Raw genomic sequence first — 25306 nt, 5'->3', positions numbered from 1 at the left:
CACTTTGTAGACCAGGCTGGCCTCGAACTCAGAAATCCGCCTGCCTCTGCCTCCCGAGTGCTGGGATTAAAGGTGTGCACCATCACGCCCGGCTTGTGTGTGCCCACTTACCTGTCACTGCATTACCCCAGGATCTCTCCCTTGTCACCCCCATTTGATAGAAGAACTGGAGGCTTGGAGGGAACAGCATTGCTCTTTGAATCAGAGGCAGAACTGAGGTTCGTGGGCTAAATGATGCTTTGTCTCTGAGATTTGAAGGAGGATCCTAGGATGAAAAGTGGCTTTGAGATGTCAGGTGAGACTCTGTGTCCTGCCTCTACAGTGACGATCTTCTCTGGTCTGACTCCGGAAAAATGGACTCTTGTTTTTGTTTTTTTTGGTATTCCGAGACAGGGTTTCTCTATGTAGCCCTGGCTGTCCTGGAACTCATTCTGTAGACCAGACTGACCTCGAACTCGGAGATCCACCTGCCTCTGCCTCCCAAGTGCTGGTATTAAAGGCATGTGCCACCACCGCCCAGCAGAAATGGACTCTTTGGCATACTGTTGTCCTGAGTTCTGGGTGCAGGGACAGAGGAAGGAAGGGTGGTCCAGTCTCCCCACTTCAGCTCCAAGGCCACAGTTGTCACCCTCAAACCTTTTGGGTTTTATCGTCTTTTCCTTTTTCTTTCCAGTACTGGGGGTTGGACCCAGGGTGTCACTCAAGCAAAGCTGGTTCTGCCACGAAGTGGTACCCTCAGCCTAGCTCTCTCCATGAAAACTAATCGAGCTGGGCCTGGTGGTCTGCAGTCAAATCGCAGCAGCCCGAGGAAGAGGCAGGCAGAGCTCTGTGAGTTTGAGGCCAGCTAGGGCTATAGCAAGACGTTGTCTCAAAAACCAAACAAACCCACTAAAGCCTAAGCTGAGCCAGGTGTGCTCCTGCATGCCTGTTGTCCTACAGTGTGGAGGACCGAGGCAGGAGGAGTGCTGCGAATTCAAGGCCAGCCTGGTCTGTACTTTCTAAGTTCTAACCTAGGCTATATGTGACTATTTAAAAACAAAATAAATTTTGGCATCTCCCATAGTTAAAAGTCAAAGTCCATGGCCTTTCTGGCTCCATTTTGTTTTTCTAGCATCTGCCTCACTATTGTCCCCTTGGAAGTACAGACTCCCGAACTAGCGAGCTTCTCTGACACTGGCTCCCCTACATGAGTTCCATTGTTCTCAACCTCTTCTATTATCCTCTATTGTTTTTTGCTACTTAACTCAGCTTTATCCTCTAAGAGCTAAATCAAAACCTTCAAGGATGGAATAGATGGATCGTAGTTAACACACACACACACACACACACACACACACACACCTTAAAAATAAATCTTTTTTAAAGTCCCCTCTTGAGAGATGTCCTCCCTCATTCTTGCAGGCAGTTGGTAACCCATCCTCTGTTCCCACAGCCTTTGTGTTCATTGCTCTGACATCTCCATGGCACCCTCAGCTGCTTCAGCGGCTGCCCCACCTACAGTCTCTGAGCTCTTTGAAGACAAGGGCCATGCCCTAGTCACCCTTCCTCTTTGATGCTGAGTGAGATGTTTAGGGAAGAAAGGGAGGATGGGAAGAATTAAACTCAGCTAGCCGGAGCTCCAGATGTCACAGTGGGAGATGATGCCTCTACAGATCTCAGGGTTTAAACTAAAGCGGCCTCCAGTTATTAAACCAGTTAACTAATAATGCAGTAGATACAGCATGTAATCTGTGCTTTTTAAAAAATTATATTAATTTATGTATTTATTGTGTGTTTGCACAGAGGTCACAGGGCACCTTCGTGGGAGTTGATTCTGTCCTTCTACCATTTGGGTCTTGGGGACTGAGCTTAGGTTGTCAGTCTTGGGGACAAGTGCCTTTATCCACTGAGCCACCTTGCTCGCCCTTGTTAATTGTTTTGCACAAGACTCTTCTTGCTATGTAGTCCAGGTTGGTTTTAGCCCACAGTGACATTTTCTTTGTTCTTTCTTTTTTTTTTTTTTAGATTTATTTATTTATTATATGTAAGTACACTGTAGCTGTCCTCATACATTCCAGAAGAGGGCGTCAGATCTTGTTACAGATGGTTGTGAGTCACCATGTGGTTGCTGGGATTTGAACTCCGGACCTTCAGAAGAGCAGTCGGGTGCTCTTACCCACTGAGCCATCTCACCAGCCCTCTTTCTTTCTTTCTTTTTTTTCTTTTTTCTTTTTTTGGTTTTTCGAGACAGGGTTTCTCTGTATAGCCCTGGCTGTCCTGGAACTCTGTAGACCAGGTTGGCCTCGAACTCAGAAATCCACCTGCCTCTGCCTCCCGAGCACTGGGATTAAAGGTGTGCGCCACCACGCCCAGCCCACAGTGACATTTTCAGTTTTGCCTTCTGAGAGCTGGAGTTATGGGTATAAACCACCACGTTTGGTTCTATCTGTGCACTTTGTAATTAATTTTGAGCTATGGTCTTGTTTTATAGTCTAGGCTGAAAACTCAATCCATCTGCCTTAGTCTCCTGCATAGCTAGGAGAAGAGGCATTGTACCCAGCTTCTTTTTCTACTAATCTTACGTTCCATCTTCCTGTTAGGATATTTCTTATAGTTGGGGGTAGGGAGGTAGTTTAGTTAGTAGAGCTTAGCATGCACGAAGCTCTGGGTTCTATGCCCAGTGCCTCATATGCTGATGTGGTGGCACACACACTGAGGAAGTGGAGGCAGGGGATCTGGGCACATGAAGGCCCCCTGGGTGCATGTAGGTTTTGCAGTGGAAGGTACTTCAGGCCTCTGCAGAGTTTCAGAGGCCTAGACAGGACAAAGTCCAGCTAGAAGGCAGAATTGCTGGGTTGCCTTAGGTCAGGTATCCTTGTGGTGGCTACAGTTGGGGGGGGGGGCTTGTGTGTCTTCTACCCACCCCGGGACAGTGGAGAGACATTAGAAAACGCTGGAGGATTTAGAATAAATGACCCAGTGTGGAGTGGCTGCCGCAGCCACATATTTGCTCTTTGACAAGCACGTGAAGGGGAGACAGACAAGAGATGCCTCGCTGGGCCTTGGCAGTCAGGGCCTTTGCTCTGGGCTGGTGTCTCAGTGGTTTCCTGTACTGGGTCCTGCCAGTGGTCCTTTCGAAAGGAGAGCTGGGGCCAGGCCAGTGGCTCAGTCGATAAGCATAGGTGGGAGGGCAGGTTCCATCCTTAGAGCTGTAGAGGACTGAGGCGGTGGAGTACCCCTGCCGTGCTCGTGAGCCTCAGCAAATTGGCAGCTCACAGGCCATCTAGCCTGGCCTACGCAGAGGGAACAGGAGACCCTGCCTCAGACAAGAAGGGTGGCAAGAAGTTCGTCATGTTGTCATCTGTCATCCGATGCACTGCTCTACATGTGTGTTGTCATCTGTGCTCACACACATGGACATGTATATTCATACATCACACACACACACACACACACACACACACAGTAAAACAGAAAGCTGGGCAACCCAGTGAGATGAAGCAGACAGCCCACTTGGCTGCTTTGCCATCACAGCAACTCGCAGCAGTGCGGACCTAGTGTAGCAGGAGCCCTTAGGCATCAAGTTGTTGGCTAGCTTTGGACATTGTAATTTTAATCCATGTAACTCTGTATTCTCTTGAAAACTTACATGGACAGTGGTTAGAAGATTACTGATCTAGCTAACTTTTTAAAAATAATTTTATTTTATGTACATTGGTGTTTTGACTGCAAGGATGTCTGTATAAGGCTGTTGGATCCCCTGGAATAGGAGTTACAGTTGTGAGCTGCCATGTGAGTGCTGGGAATTGAACTGGGTCCTCTGGAAGTGCAGTCAGTGCCTCCTGCCCCAGTCCCCCTTTTAGGGGCAGGGTCTTTCTGTGTAGCTCTGGCTGGCTGGCCTCAAACCCAGAGATCCACCCACCTCCAGAGTGCTGGGATTAAAGGTGTGCACCACTATTAGTTGATCTAGCTAGTGTCCCTTCTTGTTAACAGAAATCGAGGTCCTGCTTTCTCACGCAGGGAAAAGAGCCTTCTTTCTCAGAGTGGTCCCCATTATGACGTTTGTCAAAGTGCCGGGTGCCGCCGGGTACCTGTGTCTTCCTGTGTCATTCGCTTCCTCTACTCTGCAGTCACTGTCCCACATCACCCCTTCTCAGCCTTCCTAAGCTGCCACCCCTTTAACGCAGTTCTTCATGGTGGGGGGACTCCAGCTACAACATTATTTTCATTGCTGCTTCATAACTAATTTTGTTAGGGTAACAAATCATAGTGTAAATATCTGATATGCACGTACCTGATGTGTGGCCCCTGTGAAAGGGTCATCTGGCCCTCAGGGGGCCAAGACTCACAGGTTGAGAACCACTGCCCTAAGGTCACCTGTGGAGATAGGACAAGGAGGCTCTTTGGGAGGCGACTTGGTTCCTGTTGACCCAACATCCATGAATGCTTGTTAGATGCCACTTCTAGGGGTACCCAGAGGGGCCCTGGCTACCAAGAAATTCTTTAGAGCTTAGTGGTTTTCTTTTCTTTCTTTCTTCCTTTCCTTTCCTTTCCTTTCCTTTCCTTTCCTTTCCTTTCCTTTCCTTTCCTTTCCTTTCCTTTCCTTTCCTTTTTTAAGATTTATTTATTTATTTTATGTATATGAGTACACGATTGCTCTCTACAAACACTCCAGAAGAGGGCATCAGGTTCCATTACCGATGGTTGTGAGCCACCTTGTGGTTTCTGGGATTTGAACTCAGGACCCCTGGAAGAGCAGTCAGTGCTCTTAACTGCTGAGCCATCTCTCCAGCTCAGTTCAGTGGTTTTCAACCTGTGGGTCCTGACTCCTATGGGATGGAAAAACCCCTTCACAGAGATTGCCTAAGACCATTAGAAAACACCAATATTTACACTGTGACTCGTAACAGTAGCAAAACTACAGTTATGAAGTACCAGTGAAATAATGTTATGGTTGGGGTCAGCACAGCATGAGCAGCTGTGTTAAAGGTCGCAGCATCAGGAAGGTTGAGACCCACTGCCCTAGTTGAAGGGGATGATGCACCAATAGACTCAGCACGCTTACAGGAAGCCAAGGCAAAAGGATCAGTTGAAAAGCCCTAGGGTCCAGCAGGGGTGGTATATACCTTTAGTCCCAACATTTGGGAGGCCAATCTCTGAGTTCAAGGCCAGCCTGGTCTACAGAGTGAGTTCTAGGACTGTCAGAGCTATACAAAGAAACCCTATCAGGGCGGGGAAGGGCACAAAAAAATAAACTAAGCAAGAGCTGTCAGTGGGAGTGAGCGGTTAAAAAGACAGTAGACCGGACAGGAGGTTTAGGTGAGCCGGAAGGGCCGTGATGGGCTGGGTCAGGTTTTAGAGGGCGATTGCTCAAAGACCCAGGGACTTCCTGGTCTCTGGCTTTTAAGCAAAGGGGATTGTGGACTCAATGGAGCATTTGAGTGGGCTGGCTTGGGGTGGTGTTTCCAGGGTGCATTTGTAGGACCCAGGTATTTGTGCCAGGCGCTGCGCTCACTCCGTTCTTACCATAGCCCCAGCCTCCATTGTTATCATAGCCCTGTAAGACAGGCGCTGCGCTCGGCTGCACCTTACAGGTGAGGAAACTGTGGCTCTGCTGGGGGCTGACTCCACAGTCTGTTTGTATGTGCCTGTGTGTGCATATACATGCATGAGTGTTGCACATTTATGTACAGGTTCCCAAGGAGGCTAGGAGGGTTTCAGATGTCTCAGAACTTGGTAGAGTTCTAAGATGGGCATTTGTGAGCTGCCTGATGCGGATGCTGAGTCCAGTGCTGCATCAGAGATTAGGAGCAGTAAGTCCTCTCGGGGTCTGGAGAGATGGCTCAGTGGTTAAGAACACTGCCTGCTCTTCCAGAAACCCCAGTTCAATTCCCAGAACCCACATGGCAGCTCACACTGTCTGCATCTCCCGTTCCAGGCATCCAGTACTCACCCAGACATACGTACAGCACAGTGCACAGAAAAGACGTACGTACGGCACAGTGCACAGAAAAGACATACGTACAGCACAGTGCACAGAAAAGACATACGTACAGCACAGTGCACAAAAAAGACATACGTACAGCACAGTGCACAGAAAATTAAAGTTAGAGAAGCAGTAAGTACAACAAACAACAACAAAACAACAAACAAAAAAACCAGGGTCTCATTGTCAGCTCAGGCTGACTCAGAGCTATGGCCAGCCTCCTAAATACTGGGGTTCTGGATTGCAGCTATAAGCAAACCTACTAGCTTAGTGTGTTCTTTGTTTTCAAGAAAGGGTTTCTCTGTGTAGCCCTGGCTGTCCTGGAACTCCATCTGTAGACCAGGCTGGCCTCGAACTCAGATCTGCCTGCCTTTGCTTCCAAATGCTAGATGGAAAGTTTGCACCACCATGGCCCAGCTTCTAGTGTGTTCTTGAGCATTAAGCTCCACAGGTGAGTGTGTTTGTCCTAAGGCAGGGAAGTGGGATGCCAGAGAAGAGCAAGAGTCCAAACGTTCAAACCCACTGACTTCCCAGCCGCCTTTCCTCCTCCCCTCAGGGCCTGACTCTGTAGAAAAAGATCCCCCAGAGTCCAGGGCACCTCACATTGTCTAAAATGACAATAGCTCATTGCTGGTCACAACAGGAGTGTGTGATGCCTCCTCTGTCCCCTTCCTTGTGTTACCTGGTCACCTCCTCCAGTCAAATGAGCTCTCTAGGGTTGATTGAAGCAGAGAGCACCAGATGACCAAAGCCATGCTTCACCCACAGGCCTCTACTGGATCCTGTTCCCTTCCATTCTGTTGTACCCAGATAGAGCACAGGCTTTACATAATTTTTTTAAAATTTATTTTTATTCATTCATTCATATACTAGTGACAGGCCCTAGGGCTAGACAAATACTCTGACACAGAGCTATGTGCCTGACACCTTTTAACTTTGAGTCAGGGTCTCAGCTGCTCGGGCCACCTCTTCCTCGCCTTTTTTGTTTGATTGTTTTGTTTTGTTTTTCGGGACAGGGTTTCTCTGTACGGCCCTGGCTGTCCTGGAACTCACTCTGTAGACCAAGCTGGCCTCGAACTCAGAAATCCGTCAGCCTCTGCCTCCCAAGTGCTGGGATTAAAGGTGTGCGCCGCCAGGCTCCCTCAGTTTAGTGGGGTTTTGTTGTTTTAAGACAGGGTCTTGCTCTGCAGCCCAGGCTGGCTTGGAAACTACTGATCCTTGTGTCTCTACCTCCCCAATTCTGGAATTAACAGGTGTGCAGAATACCCAGGTATTTTGTTTTTGCTTTTAGAAATTTATCATTTTTGTCCAGGATAGACAGGGCTACAGAGAAACATTGTCTCAAAACAAAACAAAACAAAACAAAGATTTACTGGTGTTTTTTTGTTGTTGTTGTTTTGTTTTTTGTTTTTCAGAGACAGGGTTTCTCTGTGTAGCCCTGGCTGTCCTGGAGCTCACTCTGTAGACCAGGTTGGCCTCGACCTCAGAAATCTGCCTGCCTCTGCCTCCCAAGTGCTGGGATTAAAGGTGTGCGCCACCACCGCCTGGCCAGATTCACTGTTTTTGTGTGTGTGTTTTGTGTGTATGTTTTGTCTGCGAGTAAATATGTGTGTACTACAGGCATTTTCAGTGTCCAGAGGCCAGAAGAGGGCATTAGATCTGGGATTGGAGGTACGGGCACGTGGGTTGCTATGTGGGTGCTGGACATCACACTGGGATTCTCTGGAGGCGCAGCTGGTGGGTGCTCCTGCCTGCTGAACCCTCAATCCAGCCTGCTCTCCTTTTTTTTTTTTTTTTTTTGAGACAAGGTCTCATCACTATGTAACTCTGGTTGGCCTGGAACTTGCTATGTAGGCCAGGCTTGCCTTGAACTTGTGCTTCTGCCTCCCAAGTGCTAGGATTAAAGGCATGTACTACCATGCCTAGCTTAATTAAGCCTTTTATTACTATGTATACGTGTGTGTTTGTTTGTGTATGTACATACGTATGTATATAAATAAATAAATACATGTGGCTGTCTACTGACACAAGTATGGAGCTGCCCATGCAGGCCAGACAGAAGAGGACATTAGGGCCTTTGAACTGGAGTTGCAGGTAGTTGTGCGTTGTTGAGTGTGGGTCCAGGGAGCCCACCCCGGTCTTCTGTGAGAGTGGAGCCTGCTCAGTGCACTCAGTGGTGTGCTGAGACACTTAGCTGGTCCCAGGGCTCCCTTTTTCAAAAAAAAACAAAAAAACAAAAAACAAAACCCAGGATTTTCATTAAACTAAATTTCTGACAGGGTGCAAAGATTCAAGAACAAGTTTCTTTTACTAAGTTTTAAATTGAAGGGTGTAGACCACTCAGTACTGTGAGGTGTGTCCAGTGTCTTGTTCCCCCACGCTGTCTTCATCCCCGATGCCCTCATGACAGCGCTTCCCCTGTTGAGAAGGGGCCTGGTGCCTCCTCTCTCACAGTCAGCTCTTGCACCCAGACCTGAGTGTTTCCTCCCTTCCTGAGGATTGAGTTCAGCTTGGCAAGACAAGTGCTCTACCACTAAGCTAGACCTTTGGCCTTTTCCTGATCTGTCACCATCCATCCCGTTACTTTTGCCTCCTCACGGTGTGAACCCTAAACGCTATTGACACACAGGACTTTCCTACATTGCACTATGGGTCTTTATGACAGTTATCTCTGTCCCTGGGCAGGGACAGCTCACTACCTCTGCAAGCATGAACAGGCGAGGGCTGGTGGATGGCCAGGGCTAGGGTAGAGGGCATCTTGTGAAGAGCTGGCTTCAACAGATTATTTTTATGCCCAGGCCCAGCCCCAGCCCCAGTCTCAGCCGCCATCGTCCAACAAGCGACCCAGCAACAGCACACCACCCCCAACACAACTCAGCAAAATCAAGTACTCAGGGGGACCCCAGATTGTCAAGAAAGAACGACGCCAAAGCTCCTCCCGCTTCAACCTCAGCAAGAACCGGGAGCTACAGAAACTTCCTGCCTTGAAAGGTACTCACAGCCAGCCAGGGACTGGTAAACTGGGCCTCGGGGCTGGGAGCTTTGGTTTGGGGGTGTCTTCGGGGAAACAGGTACTATGGATGTGAGAGGTGCAACTGTGAGTGAGGTGCCAGGGAGCAGAATAGGGTCAGGGTGGGAAGGGGAAGTCCACAGGAATAATTAGACACCTACCTGACTGTTGAGACCTCCACAGATTCACCCACCCAGGAACGCGAGGAACTGTTCATTCAGAAGCTGCGCCAGTGCTGTGTCCTCTTTGACTTCGTGTCAGACCCACTCAGTGACCTCAAATTCAAAGAGGTGAAGCGGGCAGGACTGAATGAGATGGTGGAGTATATCACCCACAGCCGTGATGTTGTCACTGAGGCTGTCTACCCTGAGGCTGTCACCATGGTGCGTACAGGGAAAGGACACAGAGGGGCAGGGGGAGCTCCGGGGAAAACCTAGACAATGTTCTAAGTTGGGCTCACGCCTCAGTTTTCAGTGAATCTCTTCCGGACGCTGCCTCCGTCATCGAATCCCACAGGAGCCGAGTTTGACCCTGAGGAGGATGAGCCTACCTTGGAAGCTGCCTGGCCTCATCTCCAGGTACCGGGACAGGGATGGGATGGGTCTGGCAATAGGAGACAGGGTCCCTCAGGCCTGCAGCAGGGGTCGCCTCCCAGGGCCGGGGCGTTCCTCACTGGAGCTTCTTTTCCTCCACAGCTTGTGTATGAGTTTTTCTTACGTTTCTTGGAGTCTCCAGATTTCCAGCCAAATATAGCCAAGAAGTACATTGACCAGAAGTTTGTACTTGCTGTGAGTCTGAGGTTCCTGCCCTTCCCATGAACTATTGCCCCACAGGCCTCCCTTCACCTGTGTCCTGCCCACTTCTTCCCCTTATTCTGATTATACTGGGAGTTCATCTGTGTCTGGCACAAGGCTCCCAAAGAAACTCCTGGTGTAAGTGGAGCGAGCAAATGCCTCTCTTTAATGAATGGGTATAAACACCCAGATAGCACACTGGAGGAGCCAGATGATAAAAATCACTCTGCTTTTCTGAGACCTGACGCCATTTCCCAGAGAACCTTGTGAGCCCAGCGCATACCTTCCCTGGCTGCTGCCTCATTCACTGCCTTTCTTAACCTCCTGCTCCTAGCTCCTGGACCTATTCGATAGCGAAGACCCTAGAGAGCGGGATTTTCTCAAGACCATTTTGCATCGCATCTATGGCAAGTTTTTGGGGCTCCGGGCTTATATTCGTAGGCAGATCAACCACATCTTCTACAGGTGAGGCCATGAGGCCAGGCTTGGGAGCACAGCACACCTCTGTGGAGGAGGGATGGGAACAGGAAGGCAGGGAAGACTAGAGCATGATTGACGGGTGGCATCAAGGTGACCGTCTTCCATTAGGTTCATCTATGAGACTGAGCATCACAATGGGATTGCGGAGCTGCTGGAGATCCTGGGCAGGTGAGTGGCGAGTGCAGATGCCACTGGAATGGGGGACGGGCACACTAAGCTCCGACAGAAGCCCTTGGTCCTAAAGATGCCCCTTGACTTCTAGCATCATCAATGGCTTTGCCTTGCCCCTTAAGGAAGAGCACAAGATGTTTCTCATCCGTGTCCTGCTTCCACTTCACAAAGTCAAGTCTCTCAGTGTTTACCACCCTCAGGTGAGCACCTGAGCATCAGAGAAGGGAGGGATTCCTGTCAGCATAAAAGAGTGGTTGTGGTAAATCCCCTATCCCTCCTCTTCTGTTTGGGGATCTTGTCACCGAGAGCTGAATCTCACTTCTAACCCCGACCTTTTGCAGCTGGCGTACTGTGTGGTGCAGTTCCTGGAGAAGGAGAGCAGCCTCACTGAGCCGGTAATCGCCCTTCGGGGCTCCAGTCAGCAGCAGTGCTGCCCGTCTCTACCTGTCGGCTTTGTTTCTGTTGGTTGTGGCATTGGCCACATACAAACCTAGGCCCTTGGACATCTCAGGCAAGGGCTTTATCACTGAGCATGAATACCTCTAGCTCCAGTCGCTAACTACTGAGTAATTCTCTAAGTGGATGCTCAGGAGGCCTGAGCGATGTGGCTATCTCTGAAGGGAAACAAGACCTATATCCTCAGGAAACAGGTCCAAGCCAGAGAAGCCACGTAGTAGCTGAGGGTAGGCAAGGGAAAAGGCAACAGAAGCGCTTCCCAGAGAGCTGAGCAGGTTAGGAGTTCTGTCCTCACATTGTCATCACAGGTGATTGTGGGACTTCTCAAGTTTTGGCCTAAGACCCACAGCCCCAAAGAGGTGATGTTTCTCAATGAGCTGGAGGAGATTCTGGATGTCATCGAACCCTCGGAGTTCAGTAAAGTCATGGAGCCGCTCTTCCGCCAGCTTGCCAAATGTGTTTCCAGCCCCCATTTCCAGGTGAGACCAGACAGACTCACTGACTCCCAGATTTAGTAGAGTAGGTCTTGAGAATTGTAGCAAGTGCCCACTCAACTCCACTGTCCTTGCAGGTGGCAGAGCGTGCCCTCTACTACTGGAACAATGAGTATATCATGAGCCTGGTCAGTGACAACGCTGCCCGCGTCCTCCCCATCATGTTTCCTGCACTCTATAGGAACTCCAAAAGCCACTGGAACAAGTAAGGCCCTCAGGTTGCACTGATGGTGGGACCTGGGTATTCCACACTGTGAGGGCATAGAAGAACACGAGGCGTGGACCCCATGTGGACGCCCAGCAAGGAGAGTTGGTGCCCACCAAATAAGGGCCTCTAGGGGTTGACTGGCCAGAAAAGGTGACCAAACAGATGACCTGTATCACACCACACAGCTCTGGAGACATCCTGGGCTGGCAGGGACTACGTGATAGCTTAAAAAACAGAGTCCAACTTATAAAAAAACTTTTGTGCTGAAAGCAGACTTAGTGTGCTGCTGACAGTCCTCCATGTTACTGGGAGGCCGTGGAATGGGAGCCAAGGAAGGGTTAGACATGTGAGGCCCCTATATGTAAAGACCATCAGATAGATGCCCTCAATTCAGGAGAGTTAGTCAAGAGTTAGTGATCGGGAACAGTGAACAGAGAAGACAGTGGACTGGGAACAAGCCTACTGGGCAGTGACTGCGATGGCAGGCTGTGGCCGTGACACCGTCTCTGTCTGGGTGCAGGACAATCCATGGCCTCATCTACAATGCTCTGAAGCTCTTCATGGAGATGAACCAGAAGCTGTTTGATGACTGTACACAGCAGTACAAGGCAGAGAAGCAGAAGTGAGTGTTTCTGTGAGGACCCTTACCTTCTGCCTCCAGCTCACTGTCCCCAACCCCAACCCCAATCCCCTGTTCCTCCCTTAGGGGCCGGTTCCGAATGAAGGAGAGAGAGGAGATGTGGCAGAAGATTGAGGAGCTGGCCCGGCTCAATCCCCAGGTGAGGGAGGCTTTGATGTCCCTGCCCCGAGCTCAGGCGGGAGAGGCGGGAGAGTGAGGTCTCACCGTTGGTCCATCCCTTGCCCTCTCAGTACCCTATGTTTCGGGCTCCTCCACCACTGCCCCCTGTGTACTCCATGGAGACAGAGACCCCCACAGCAGAGGACATCCAGCTCCTGAAGAGGACAGTGGAAACAGAGGCCGTGCAGGTGAGAGGACACCAGGGGCAAGAGTCAGGCTGAGGCAGCAGTGCTGGGTCTAGAGAGAGGAGACAGGCGGCAGAAACGGGAGGAAAATGAGATCTCCTGGGAACTGTGGTCACCACTTCTGGCCTTCTCCCTATCTGTACCCAGATGCTGAAGGACATCAAGAAGGATAAAGTGCTGCTCCAGAGGAAGTCAGAGCTGCCGCAGGATGTGCACACCATCAAGGCACTAGAGGCGCACAAGCGGGCAGAAGAGTTTTTAACTGCCAGCCAGGAGGCCCTCTGACCCCTCACCTTCCCTTCCCACAGGGCTCCAGCCCACTCAGCCCTGGGATGCAGCCCAGCCCTCCACCCTCTGCTCCTCATTGGCTGACTTGGGGCAGAACAGCACCTCTCTGGCTACTCTAGAGGATGCAGGCACTGGAAGCGGGGTGCCCAGAGTGCTCCCTCTTCTCCCCTAAATGTGTTCATGCCTCCCTGTGGCTAGTACAGACAGGCTGAGCACTGAGTGCTCAGTGCTTAGACAACCTGGGGGTGCCTGTCCCCCTGCTCCTAACCCCACAGCTACCTGAAACTGTTCTGAGAAATACACACAGGAATCACATGTTCCTCTCTCTCCCCTTAATCCTCATCGGAAGTTGAGGTGTCTCTCCTCTCCCTGCAGGGTACAACAGGAGACTGTCACCAAAGTCATGTTAAGCTCCGTTGGCCCCTGGTGTGACGAGCGGGAGGGAGCCAATCCTGGCAGCACAGATGGGCCTAGACCTAGCTTTATGCAGGCGGGGTGGTAGTGTGCTCCTTTGTATCCTATACCTAACCAAGACAACAGAGGACAGACAAGTACGTTATGGACACCCGATGACTATAGGGCCTGGTGGGCCCGCTGGGGAGAATGAACCACCTGCCTTGCCCTCTTTGTCGAGCAGCAGTCCTGGGATCGCGCATTTGCAAGGGACCACCCCGTGGCTGGCTGCTTTCCCTGTGCTCTTGGTCCCCAGAGCTGTAAGGAGGGAGGCAGGAGCAGTGCTCCAAGCATGGCTCCCTGCAGTGCCTGTTATTTCCTGGTTTCTGCTGACTCTGGCTGGGCAGGTGTCACCTGTACCCTCCAAGCGCTCAGAAACAAAAGCCTGGGGAGGGCTGGACCAGGATTCAGGGGCACAGGAAGTGCGGCTTTTGGCTGTGTACATAGGGTGCTTTATTCTCCACAGAGTGATACATGTTAAGGTGGGCTGGGCTTGGGCCGNTGTCCCCATATGTACAGAACTGAATAAAGTGGGTCTCTGAGAGGTCTGATTCGCCTTGGTGTGAAAGGGACATGGGAAGAAGGAGGCTGTTAAGACCANAGTCGTTAGTCCTGTGCTGGTCCTGGCTCGGAATGTAGGGAGTAAGGCGGCCCGCTCTCTGGTCACTTCCAGGCAGGGGANGCCTGCCGGGCTTGGAGGGCTTTCTGCACCACATCTTCCCACGGAGCATCTGAGATCTCCTGAGCCCAGGCAGGAACCCCTGGTGCAGGCAGGCTTACTCCAGCCATCGTCCTTTTCACCAGCTCTACGTGTTCTGAAAGCATAGCCACAGGCTGGTTAGGGAATAAAGAATGGGAACAGCTCCTCGCTCCCTAGAACCTCAGTCAGCCTAGGACCCCCCAACGTATCACCACGTCCTCACAATTGGCAGGTCTACCCATTCCCAAGTCTAGTGAGACAGCATTTCACTTAGATTCTGAAGTCCACAAAATTTCATTTAACAAACTTTTTAGGAATAAAGTGATCCTGTTTGGGGGGGGATGGGGGCATTGTATTTGGTTTTTCTCTGTGCAACCCTGGCTATCCTGGAATTGGCTCTGTAGACCAGGATGGCCTCAAACTCAAGAGACCACCAGCCTGTCTCTGCCTCATGAGCGCTGGGATTAAAGGTGTGCACCACCATGCCCAGTTCTTACTGGTTTTAAACCACTCTGTTTTCTTGGTAATTATTTCTAAATGAAGGAATGAGCTTTGTTGTTTTTCTGTTTTTATACCTGGGTCCATGGGGATAGAGCTGTGGCTGCTCAATGCCGCGGCTCCCTCCTCATCTTCATCCTCACTCTCCAATGGAGGGTCTGGCAGATGAAGCCCCAGGGCCTGAATCCGATCTTGGATGTCAGCGGCTCCATCTTCTCCCTCACCCACTGGTGCCAATTCCACTTCTTCTTGTTCAGGGTCTTGATTAAGGGGCTGGTACGAGTAGCCTGCTGGGCCTGCTCCTGTTTCCTCCTGTTCTTCCTCGGGTTCTTCACTGCTCCAATCCCCAGTTCCTTCTGTAGGACCCTGATGNGGCCCTAAGTCCTCAGTCTGATTGGGGAAGAGACGCTCAGGGCCCATGGTGTCTCCCCCTANAACTACTGTTGCCATCCGGGCAGGGGCTGCAAGGACAGAAAGGCAGGATAGGGATGGGATGAACCCGGGTCTCCTTTCACGTTCAGCCCACCCACTTCCCTCTCGCACGGGGCTTGCCTCTAGCTCCCGTCTCTCATGCCTCCCTGTCCTAAGTTTGGGTTCTCATATTGAGCTGGAGCACACAAGTCTTTAACTCGCCTTATTCCTAAATGAACGGACCACCGGAGGGTTTCACCTCTTGCTAAGAGACTCTTCCCAGAACCTCGCCCCTCTCACCACGCCCCTCCTCCGGAGGTAACTGCTGGTCGCCAGGCTACCCACCATAGCGCATCCCCGCCCCTCATCCCCCCTATTTCGGGGGAGTGCAGTACCGCCTGCCTAGCAAAAAAAACCTTCAGGCCCAGGGGCTCCCCTTCAATGGCCCCAGCTACAGCGTCCCCTACCCGCCCCACTGATTCTCGGCGTTGGTATTTCCTCGCGCCTCACCCTCTCAGAGCCCACAGCCGGACCCGCACCTTCACTTCCGGCGGGGCAGGACGTGGTGGGGCTCTTAGTCCTCCAGCCCCGCCCCGTGCCCGAGACTGACGCAAGCGAGGACGACAAGTCCGCCTCTTGCCCCGCCTCCGCCATCCCCTGCCCGGACCACAAAGAACTACATTACCCAGTGGCCCCCAGGCGCGCGACGTGAGCTGGTATTCTGCGCATGCGCACAAACCGCCCCCCGCCCACCCCCACCCCCATCTTTCGGCCCTGGGGTAATTGGTGGACTACAAGTCCCTGAAGCTGTCGGGCCCGGAATTCTCACTGCACGTGCGCGTCCCGCTGCCCGCCGGAAGGACGAAGTCTGGCAGTGTTTATCTCGTTGGGGACCGAGGAATCGGTTGGCGGGCAACGGGTTCTAGGCTGCTGGCAGCGCGAGGACCCGCGGCCCCACCCCGGCCCGGCCTGGCAGGTAGCCTGGGATGGGGTTGAGGGAGGAGGAAGATTGGAGGGACCGGCGACGCCCATTGCCTACTGCTGGGGCCGCGGGGGAGGGGCCGAGAAGGATGAGCTGGGGGTGGGGAGGGAGCTAGGGGGATGCTGGGAAAGAGGGGTGTTAATGGTCCGCGAAGGGGTTGGGGAAAATGGCCTGGAAACGGGTGGGAGAGACCTGGTGGCTGGAGGAAGCGCTGAAAGAACCGGAGTGGGTTCCGAAGAGAATCAGGAAGCTGAGCATAATGGCAGGGGGAGGGGGCAGTGGTTGGCGCTGTGGGGGAGGGGCGGCCGAGAAAGGGGGACTACAACAGGAGTCCAGTCTCACTCACAGTGCACAGTTATGGTTGGAAGGGGATAAGGATGGGCTGCTTCCCTTCGTGGACGTAGACGAGTTAGAGGGCTCCGGTGTGGACCTTGGAGTGGTGGGAGAAGGAACTGCAAGGCTCTCGGGAGATTAAGAAGGGAAGGGGCGCAGGCAGGGAGGGGGAGCTGACCTCAGGGGCTGGGAGGTTGAAAATGGCCTATTGGTGGGAAATACTGGAGACCCAGAGATAAACGTTTGACCCCCTGCCTCCGAGTTCTTAGGAAGACGATGGAGTCTTCCTCCGTCTACCACTGGGATTGTAGACTCATCTTTGTGCATTTTCGTTTATTCTGGACTTACTTTCAAGGGAAAGTAAAAGCTATGAAGGAAAATGATAGGCTCGTCTCCACCTCATTCTTTTCTTTCCTTTCTCTATTATTATTTATTATTATTATTTTTTTTTGGTTTGGTTTGTTTTGAGACAGGTTCTTGTAGGTCTGGCTAATTTGGGACTTACTGTGTAGACTCAGGTGGCTGGCCTTAAGTACACAGGCATCCCCCTGCCTCCATGCCCCACCACACCTGCCTCAGACTTGGATCCTTAAGCTTTCAGTCCTCTCTGATGAGCACAGATTGAAGAGCCAGAGTAAGGAAGGGACAGTTTAACTTTTGGCTGCTGCTATTTCACATTGAGAGAGGTGGCTATTTAAAGTGTATAGTGAAAGGTTGTGGGGGCAGTTGATGAAAACCGTGTCTGTCCCCCTGAAGGGGACCTCCTTTGCTGGAGGTGCACACGCTCCCCCCCCCCTGAGGTTTTTTTCCTCCTTGCCAGGGATTTTTGAACAGGAAATGGATCACCCAAACCCAAAGGCATTGCTAGTTGCAAAAAGATTTGCCTGAAAGAGCTCTCAAATACTATACTCTTATCACTAGGCTGGCTGGCTGCTTTACGAGGCCCCGCTTGTGTTTGGGGTTTTCTCTTGTCCTACCCAAAGGCATTTTTGCTTGCTTTCCTCTTTCCAATCTACACTCCCACCCCTCCTCTCCTTCAGAGACCCAAACAGGGGCAGGGCTGCTGGAAGTGGCTGAGAAAGTTGAGGGAGCTCTTCCCTGCCCCCGACTCTCAGTATACACATACCTTTCTGGCTTAAGTTTCTAGTCCTGGCAGTGTACGAGCTACAGCTGTCAAAGGAACTCCTCGTGCCTGTAGACACCCTGGGTGACCCCAGGGACATCGGATCAGCTTGACAAGAACGCCCTGTGAGGGGCTAATCAACCATGGTTACATGGAGTTCCCTGTCCTAGGTAGGGACACTGTTCTACTCTTAAAAGCCTAAAGCTTCTCTTTACTTTAAAGCACCCAGCCAGCTTTCAGTGGGCTGGCTGGGGCTGGCTGGGGCTGGCTGGGCTATTAATAGCTGTGAGTATTTTGAGATCCCTACCTTTAAGAGATGGAGGGAAATTCTTAGAGAGGTGGCAGTAAGCAGAGCCAGAAGGAAGAACACACCCAGTATGGGAAAGGGCTGGGGACTGGGGGCTTGGAGCTTGTTCCAAGCCGGGGACAGGGTGGAGTTGACAGAGGAGCAGGGGGGGCAAGTCATGGTCATCAGATTCTGAGCTGGCAGTCAGGTTAAGGTGGCCCCACCCTTCACTGTGGGAGAACACAGGGCCCGGGCAAGCTCCTTGACCTCTGCAGCTCTCCCGGGGTAGGGCCAGCCACCTGAGCTGTGATCAGTGTCCCTATAGAGGGGTGGTGTGGGAGGGCCACCGGGGTGGCACTTAGAGGCAAAGCCTGGCCCTGGGCAGCCACAGTGAAGCTCATCTGAGCAACCTGTGGCCCTGACTTGTGTACAGGTAGCAGAGACAGCAGGCTGTGCCGGGGGGGCATGTTCCTGTAACCTGTGGCCCAGGGGATGTTACGGTGGACAGTGCATCTGGAGGGCGGGCCACGCAGGGTGAACCATGCTGCAGTGGCTGTCGGGCACCGAGTATACTCCTTCGGGGGTTACTGCTCTGGGGAAGACTACGAAACACTACGGCAGATAGATGTGCACATCTTCAATGCTGGTAAGCCAGTCCTGCTATCTTTCTGGAGTCTCTACACCACAGGAGGTAGTGGGCACCCGAATGAAGTGCAGTAGTGGTCTCTGCGGTAAATGGGTTGGGTAAGAATGGTTGGTTTGGGACAAGGTGGCAGCTTGAAAGGAGGTTCCCAGGGCTAAGGAGAGCTGTATCCACAGTGTCCTTGCGTTGGACAAAGCTGCCCCCAGTGAGGCCTGCCGTCCGAGGACAGGCTCCTGTCGTTCCCTACATGCGGTATGGACACTCAACCGTCCTCATTGATGACACCGTCTTCCTTTGGGGTGGGCGCAATGACACCGAAGGGGCCTGCAACGTACTCTATGCCTTTGATGTCAGTGAGTATGGGTCTCAAATGACGCCTTGGACCTGGGAAAGGGGGGGTTGGGGAGAGTGTTGGAGAAGGGAAGGCCAGAATTGAGGCTGGTGTGTCAGCTGACCTGTGTCATTCTCTTACCTCTCTCAAAAGATACTCACAAGTGGTCTACACCCCGAGTGTCAGGAACAGTGCCTGGGGCACGGGATGGACATTCAGCTTGTGTCCTGGGCAAGATCATGTACATTTTTGGGGGATATGAACAGTTGGTAAGTCTGGGAAAAAAAATTGTTTTATATCAAAAGGAAGAAAAGAGAGAGAAATTTAGTATGGTGGAACAGGAGACTTTTAAGTGGAAGGATAGAAGGTCACAGAGTAGCCGGGCATGGTGGCGCATGCCTTTAATCCCAGCACTCGGGAGGCAGAGGCAGGCGGATTTCTGAGTTTGAGGACAGCCAGGGCTACACAGAGAAACCCTGTCTTGAAAGTCCAAAAAGAAAAAAAAAGAAGGTCAGAGAGTAACCATTGCCACCACTTAAGTGGCAGGACGAGGGTCTCCAGAACAAGTCACTAACCATTGACAGTTTTCTACCTTCCGTTGCTCAGGCCGACTGCTTTTCCAACGACATCCACAAGCTGGACACCAGCACCATGACGTGGACCCTTGTTTGTACAAAGGTCTGCTCTCTCTTTGGTCTGTCAGATCCCCACCCTTGGCTGGAATCCTAAGAGGCTCAGTTTCCCCTACCCGAGCCCATGCTGACTCCCTTCCCCATCTCTCTGCTCTTGGCTAGGGCAATCCTGCACGTTGGAGGGACTTCCACTCAGCCACGATGCTGGGCAATCACATGTATGTCTTCGGGGGCCGTGCAGACCGCTTTGGGCCATTTCATTCCAACAATGAGATCTACTGTAATCGAATTCGAGTCTTTGATACCAGAACCGAGGCCTGGCTCGACTGTCCTCACACGCCGGTGCTGCCTGAGGGGCGCAGGAGCCATTCGGCCTGTGAGTGTCTGTTATTTTTTTGGTGCCCTCCCTGTGCAACTCCATTCTCTTTTGACATGTCTCTGCCCTTCCAGTTGGCTACAATGGAGAGCTCTACATCTTTGGTGGCTACAATGCAAGGCTGAATCGGCATTTCCATGACCTCTGGAAGTTTAATCCTGGTAAAGCACTTTACGGGAGAGGGGGGAAAGAGTAACCCTGAGTAAGAGGTGGATTGGAGTGGTCTAGGTTGTGTAGATGTCTAGGTTGGCCAGGTATTGAACCTCTAGGGACCTCTCCTTAGGGTCCTTTACCTGGAAGAAGATTGAACCAAAGGGGAAAGGACCATGTCCCCGCCGCCGCCAGTGTTGCTGTATTGTTGGTGATAAGATTGTCCTCTTTGGCGGTACCAGGTTAGGAGGGGGGGTGGTGAACTCGGGGAAGGGCCTGTCTGTAACTCAGTGGGTGGCATCAGGGTGAGGGTCTGTGGGTAGTCCCAGCACCTACTTCGTCCTCTTTCCGTCTGTACAGCCCCTCCCCCGAGGAAGGCCTGGGGGATGAATTTGACCTCATAGATCATTCTGACTTACACATCTTGGACTTCAGTAAGTACTCATTTCTGAGGGGCTTCTGCTGACGGGGTCTCTGGCTCTGGGTGGTGAGCAGGATGGGCTTTTCCCTGCTCTGACTGGCCTCCAACTCCTCCGATAAAGGTCCCAGTCTGAAGACACTCTGCAAACTGGCGGTGCTTCAGTATAACCTGGACCAGTCCTGTCTGCCCCATGACATCAGGTAAAGCAGGTGGTTGCGGGGGAGGGGTGGTTAAGGGTGAGTGGCCAGCACAGGTGTGACCTGATTAGCGAGGTCTCAACATGCAGCCGCAGCCATTTCTGTCTGCTGGGGAGGAGATTTTTGTGAGGAACAAGTAGGTAAAGGTGCTGCCATCACAAAGAGAACATTCTGGATTGTCTGAGCCATGCTCAGAAGCTCTTTGACCTTGCTTAGTTTTGTTTATTTTGTTTTGGTGATGTATTTTTGAGAGTGACTAAATTTCAGGGTTGACTGCAAAGTACAAAGTTGGAGTTTCTGGACTCCTTAGGTCAGGGATGGAGAGAGGTTCCTATTTCTTTGTTTTCTTTTCTTTCTCTCTCTTTTTTTTTTTTTTTTTGATATTTTCAAGACAGGGTTTTCTCTGTGTAGTCCTGGAACTCACTCTGTAGACCAGGCTGGCTGGCTTCGAAGTCAGAAATCCGCCTGCCTCTGCCTCCCGAGTGCTGGGATTAAAGGCGTGCGCCACCACGCCCGGTTCGAGGTTCCTGCTTCTTGCCTGTATTGAGTTCACATGGAGCACCAAAAGTCACACTATGTGATATTTCCTCCTCTTGGTCATTCTGAGACATCCCCTCCTCCTGGAGATAGGTTGTTTTAGTTCTTGCTTGTTGAGGTCTCTGTGTCCTTTGGTGACACAGGACACAGGTTGAAGTCTTTGTAGGAGGAAGTGGTGTGGGAAGCACACTTTTAGTTGGTGGGGTGGGTGGGAAAGTCTTTAGGCCCCAAAGTTTAGGGAGAACAGGAGGTCTGAATCGGGGCCTTAAAATCTGGGAGATTGCAGCGAGGGGCGGGGGCTCTGGTTGTGATGAGTGCGGCCTGGCTGGCTGCAGAGCAGCAGAGGTAACTGGGGTATTAACTGAAATGGGTACACATGAGCCAGGTGCTTAGGTTCAGAAATCTGTATAAACACAAACAGGAAATCTCAAAGAACTTGGAGGTGGTTGAGTAGGAGGTGGGTGGGAGATGTGGTGGTAGGTGGGGTCTGGTGATTAACCCCGAAAGGGCTGTGAGGAAGAGAGATTGGAGGGTGCTGTGTCATAGCTTTGTCATAGAGACCACCTCTTCTGTCTTCTCTGCCCATTATTGACCTTTCCAGGTGGGAGCTCAACGCCATGACCACCAACAGCAATATCAGCCGGCCCATTGTCTCCTCCCATGGCTAGGAAGGGTTCCTGCTGCCTCCCCTCCTGAGCGCGCTCTTGTCTTTGCCCCTGCCCATCTCACCTGCCTGCCCCTTTGGACCCTGGACTCAGTATACTTCCACGTGGAGTTGATGGACTAGAGGTGTTTTCTATGCTGTGAATTCAGTGGGGAGTTTTTGGGGGGGAGGGCATTTCCCTCCCCCCTTGGGCCGAGGGCCCCTTCCCTTGGTGCTCTGTCCCCATCCACCTCCCTCCACCGCTCCTGGGCCTTTGCTCTGCCCCAGGCTTGCTGGGTAGCCAGGCTGTGCTGGAAAGGGACAGGAGTGGGAGAAGCCAGCAGTGTTGGAGCCTCAGGAGCCTCCCTCTCCCAGTGACCAACCTCTCCCCGCTTGAGCATCGCCCGGGAGCTGAGAGGAGCCTCAGCTGTTGGCATGAAACCCCCTCCCCAACCCGCGGTGGTGGGGACCAAACAGCTTCACCCTTCCTTGAGCTGTTGCCGTACCCCGAAGCTCAGGCAGCTCTGACTTTATAAAACCTAAAACCTCCAAACGTGTCCTATTTCTGGCGACTATGATAGAGGGGCGGAGGCAAGAGGGCCACCCTTGCGGTTCTGGCTTCCCGGCCAAGCGAGTGAAGAAACCCGATGCCACTGAGCCTGGCAGTCCCTGGTGCCAGACCCGCCCCAGACCTGAAGTCGGACGCCTGGGGGCGGTGCTTCTGCCAGAGCCCTCAGCCCATTGGCTCAGGCTTCCGGAAAGGGTGGGACTTGGGAGCTGGTCGTGAGCGGAAGTCGTGCAAATTTTTCAACCCGGACTACGGAAGACATGCGGAAGGCTGGTTCTAGTGCTAAGGCCAGGACCGAGGGTCCCCGCCGTGCCATGGAGGGCGGGGAGGTGACTGGCGACCGGCCGGAGGGTGAGGGCCTGAGGCTGGGGGGAGCGCGAGGCATGTGGCCGCGGGAGCGGAATCCGCCCCGAGCGCCGCGGTCCACTGGAGGCCGAAAGGAGGGGATGCTTCCCGCTTTACGACTTCGGGAGAAGTTCCGTGGTTCCGTTTGGAACGTGGCGGTGGGCGGGGATGTCTCAAAGTGTGGCCCAGGCCAGTTTCGAACTCTTGGCCGCCCTTCCTTAGCCCCAAGTGCTGGGGTTATAGGTGCAAGGCTCCGGGCCAGGCCTGGGCATAATCCTAAAGGGAGGATTCGGGTTCTCCCTGAGCTCAGTAGGGCGGGATGCGCCAAACTGAGCTGTGTCCGTACATTTGGAAATAAAGAATAACCAAACCGCAAAGGAAAAAGTCGGTCGGCGGTCCACTTAACCTCTGGAAAAGGGAGTTTAGCCAGGCGGGTTAGCACACGCTTGGCCCGCACTCGGGAGGCAGAGGCAGCCGGATTCCTGTGCACTCCAGACCAGCATGGCTTCTCGACTTTCCCAATGCTGTGACACCGGTGGCACCCAACCATAGTTATTTTCTTGCTACTTCATAACTGTGATTTTTGCTACTGTTATGAATAGTAATATAAATATCCGTGTTTTCTGATAGTCTTAGGCAGCCCCAGTGAAAGGGGCTTTGGACACTTTGCCCAAAGGAGGTGAGACAGGTTGAGACCCATTGACACAGTGACTTCCAAGCTGAGCGAGATGGGAGCCACTGGAGAGCGTTGAGTTCAGAATACCATGAGAATTAGCGCAGGGAGTGATAAATGAGACTTTTTTTTCCTGAGACAGGGTTTCTCTGTATAGCCCTGGCTGTCCTGGAGACTCCTTTTTACTATGCAGAAATAACAGGCTCTGGCCAGGCGGTGGTGGCACACGCCTTTTTAATCCTAGAGCTCTAGAAGCAGAGGCAGGCAGATCTCTGAGTTCAGGGCCAGCCTGGTCTACAGAGGGAAGTTCCAGGACAGCCAGGGCTACACAGAGAGATCCTGTCTAGCAATGTTACAGAGTAGCCCCCTTTGTGACCAGTGCTGCCTAGCAAGTAGTGACTGTGATGGACAGAGTTGGAAAAAAGGATGGTCTTTGTGCTGTGTATCTGACGTGTGTGTGTGTGTGTGTGTGTGTGTGTGTGTGTGTGTTACAATGAGGACATGGAGCTCAGAAGACAGCTTTGGTCAGTCTGTCCCCTCCCTAAACCATGTGACACCAGGCTCTAACTCAGGTGGTCCGGCGTGGCAGGGCGTTCTTTTCATCTGCTGAACCTAGCCCGATGAAGACTTTGCTGCTGTGGGGAGGTACTGACTGGAGTTGTGTCACCTTTTCCTCCAGCAGACACGTCTGACATGTCATTTGAGGAGCTCTTGAGATTACAGAGCCAAGGGAGACCCAAGGCACACAAACAATTGGTAGCTGGAAACAGCACTAAAACGCGAAGCCCCGGACAACCCATGTGTGTCGCCGCCGATAAGCACAGGTGAGGACCAAAGCCTGTCCGCAGAGTTAAAACTTACCCGGGACCTTGACTAGATGTCTGTTGCCGTTCTCTAAGACGGCAGTGCACTTACCCTGGCCTTTCATTTCTCCTCAGGCCTCTGGAAATGTCAGCCAAAGTCCGGGTGCCATTCTTACGTCAGGTGGTGCCCATCAGTAAAAAGGTGAGGAAAGGGCAGGAACGAGGACTTCCTTGGCGACAGGACACTGAACAAGCGAATTATATTCTCTCTGTGTTTTGCAAAGGTTGCCCGAGACCCCCGCTTTGATGATCTGTCGGGAGACTATAACCCTGAAGTGTTCGACAAAACTTACCAGTTCCTCAATGATATCCGAGCCAAGGAGAAGCAGGTGTGTAGTGTGGGGCTGCTCTGTGTACACTCGGAGGGGGACCGACGGCATGCTGGCCCGTCGGGAGGAGGAAGCGGGAAGCATTCTGGGGGGCAGATCTTTGTGGTCAAGTTGCTTTGCTCCCTTTGCTTCAGTTACTTTTTAAGTTGATAGTAGTTATTACTAACATCTGTGGGATAGGCTGGCATGTCAGTACATGACTTCATACATGTCTTCATAACGATTAACTGCCATACTGTCACCTCTCACGTAGGCATTGCTTCATGTTGGAACTGTCAAAATGCTCATTGGCTGTTTTGAAATACTATACTCAATTAAGCTAGGCTTAGTGACACGTGTCTATATAATCCAGCTACTTTGGGAAACGAGTCAGGAAGGTAAGAGAATTTAAAGCTACCCTAGGCCATGGAACCTCATCTCCCTACCTCAAAATAAATAGATAGGTAGGTAGGTAGGTAGATTAAACAGAATATGAGATTGAGTTACTTGTCAGCCTTAATTATCTGGTGTCCTGTTAACCTTTGGGAACCCTCCCTGTGCAGCTGCACCCCTCTGCCTGTTAACTAACTCTCCCTATCCAGCCCCTCCCACACCCTGTGCAGGCTCCCAGAGCCACTGTTCTCTATTTGAAACCAGCTGTGGCTTTTCCGTGTAAGAGCATATGATAATTGTCTTTCTGTTCCTGACTGATCGCACTTAGTGTACAGTGGCTTCAGTAGTTATTGAGGAGTGTGTGTAGGTCTCTGCATGTGTCATCTCCTCCAGTGTTGGCAGTCAGGATAACTTCCTGTCAGCTCTCCCTCATCTCTGGGTTCCAGGTTCACGGCAGCCATTGGGCCTGGGCCTTTACTGCTGCTGCTTCGCAGCTTTGCTTTGGATGCTTTGGTTTCCTCCTTCCCTCCCTGCCTTCCTCCCTTCCTTCTTCCCTCCTTCCCTCCCTCCCTCCCTCCCTCCCTCCCTCC

General features: G+C 52.1%; 4 protein-coding genes across 10 annotated transcripts in view; 3 read left to right on the top strand and 1 right to left on the bottom strand.

Annotated features, from left to right (window-relative positions):
- The window catches only part of Ppp2r5d (protein phosphatase 2 regulatory subunit B'delta), a 23427-nt gene extending 9580 nt beyond the window's left edge, over nt 1-13847 (top strand). For both annotated transcript variants that reach the window (XM_021218008.2, XM_021218009.2), the window contains exons 3-16: nt 8764-8956; nt 9159-9358; nt 9443-9553; nt 9671-9763; nt 10104-10234; nt 10358-10417; nt 10512-10620; nt 10762-10815; nt 11185-11355; nt 11448-11575; nt 12099-12200; nt 12285-12357; nt 12449-12565; nt 12710-13847. In XM_021218008.2, the coding sequence (XP_021073667.1) occupies nt 8764-8956; nt 9159-9358; nt 9443-9553; nt 9671-9763; nt 10104-10234; nt 10358-10417; nt 10512-10620; nt 10762-10815; nt 11185-11355; nt 11448-11575; nt 12099-12200; nt 12285-12357; nt 12449-12565; nt 12710-12847 (1680 nt within the window). In that variant the 3' untranslated portion in view covers nt 12848-13847. The remainder of the gene's footprint in view (nt 1-8763; nt 8957-9158; nt 9359-9442; nt 9554-9670; nt 9764-10103; nt 10235-10357; nt 10418-10511; nt 10621-10761; nt 10816-11184; nt 11356-11447; nt 11576-12098; nt 12201-12284; nt 12358-12448; nt 12566-12709) is intronic.
- Mea1 (male-enhanced antigen 1) lies at nt 13730-17458 on the bottom strand. Of its 4 annotated transcripts, none has more exons than XM_021218016.2 (3): nt 15423-15508; nt 14579-14962; nt 13730-14118 (listed from the first exon to the last, which is right to left on the bottom strand). In XM_021218016.2, the coding sequence occupies exons 2-3, from the start codon at nt 14949-14951 to the stop codon at nt 13967-13969; spliced, it is 525 nt and encodes a 174-aa protein (XP_021073675.1). In that variant the 5' UTR covers nt 14952-14962; nt 15423-15508; the 3' UTR covers nt 13730-13966. The 4 variants fall into 4 exon arrangements, with proteins under 4 accessions (XP_021073675.1, XP_029387036.1, XP_021073674.1 ...); XM_029531176.1 differs by lacking the exon at nt 15423-15508 and adding an exon at nt 17354-17458 and having other exon boundaries at nt 13733-14118; XM_021218015.2 differs by lacking the exon at nt 15423-15508 and adding an exon at nt 15742-15823 and having other exon boundaries at nt 13733-14118.
- Klhdc3 (kelch domain containing 3) lies at nt 15659-22149 on the top strand. 2 transcript variants are annotated; one of them, XM_021218004.1, is made up of 12 exons: nt 15659-15888; nt 17368-17520; nt 18070-18282; nt 18456-18632; nt 18764-18879; nt 19217-19288; nt 19405-19618; nt 19693-19779; nt 19902-20010; nt 20129-20202; nt 20311-20389; nt 21525-22119. In XM_021218004.1, the coding sequence occupies exons 3-12, from the start codon at nt 18129-18131 to the stop codon at nt 21589-21591; spliced, it is 1149 nt and encodes a 382-aa protein (XP_021073663.1). In that variant the 5' UTR covers nt 15659-15888; nt 17368-17520; nt 18070-18128; the 3' UTR covers nt 21592-22119. The 2 variants fall into 2 exon arrangements, with proteins under 2 accessions (XP_021073663.1, XP_021073664.1); XM_021218005.2 differs by lacking the exon at nt 17368-17520 and having other exon boundaries at nt 21525-22149.
- Nucleotides 22150-22255: 106 nt separating this feature from the next.
- Rrp36 (ribosomal RNA processing 36) overlaps nt 22256-25306 on the top strand; it is a 7601-nt gene continuing 4550 nt past the window's right edge. The window contains exons 1-4 of one of the 2 annotated variants that reach the window (XM_029531175.1): nt 22256-22485; nt 23835-23976; nt 24091-24157; nt 24240-24344. In XM_029531175.1, coding sequence (XP_029387035.1) covers nt 22395-22485; nt 23835-23976; nt 24091-24157; nt 24240-24344 — 405 coding nt within the window. In that variant the 5' untranslated portion in view covers nt 22256-22394. Of the gene's footprint in view, nt 22486-23831; nt 23977-24090; nt 24158-24239; nt 24345-25306 lie in introns of both variants that reach the window. The other variant, XM_021218006.2, reaches the window with a different exon arrangement.

The sequence above is a fragment of the Mus pahari genome, chromosome 18, assembly GCF_900095145.1.
Source record: "Mus pahari chromosome 18, PAHARI_EIJ_v1.1, whole genome shotgun sequence".
Lineage (NCBI taxonomy): Eukaryota > Metazoa > Chordata > Mammalia > Rodentia > Muridae > Mus > Mus pahari.
Note: the sequence above shows the minus strand (reverse complement) of the source record. Positions and strands in the feature narration are given on the sequence as shown.

What these genes read in the sequence shown, in the direction of transcription:
- Klhdc3 (XM_021218005.2), top strand. Translation starts at nt 18,129, where the DNA reads ATGTTACGGTGGACAGTGCATCTGGAGGGCGGGCCACGCAGGGTGAAC. An exon ending in CCTCTGGAAGTTTAATCCTG is followed by an intron (nt 19,780 to 19,901) that starts GTAAAGCACTTT and finishes ACCTCTCCTTAG; the next exon opens with GGTCCTTTACCTGGAAGAAG. An exon ending in CTTACACATCTTGGACTTCA is followed by an intron (nt 20,203 to 20,310) that starts GTAAGTACTCAT and finishes CCTCCGATAAAG; the next exon opens with GTCCCAGTCTGAAGACACTC.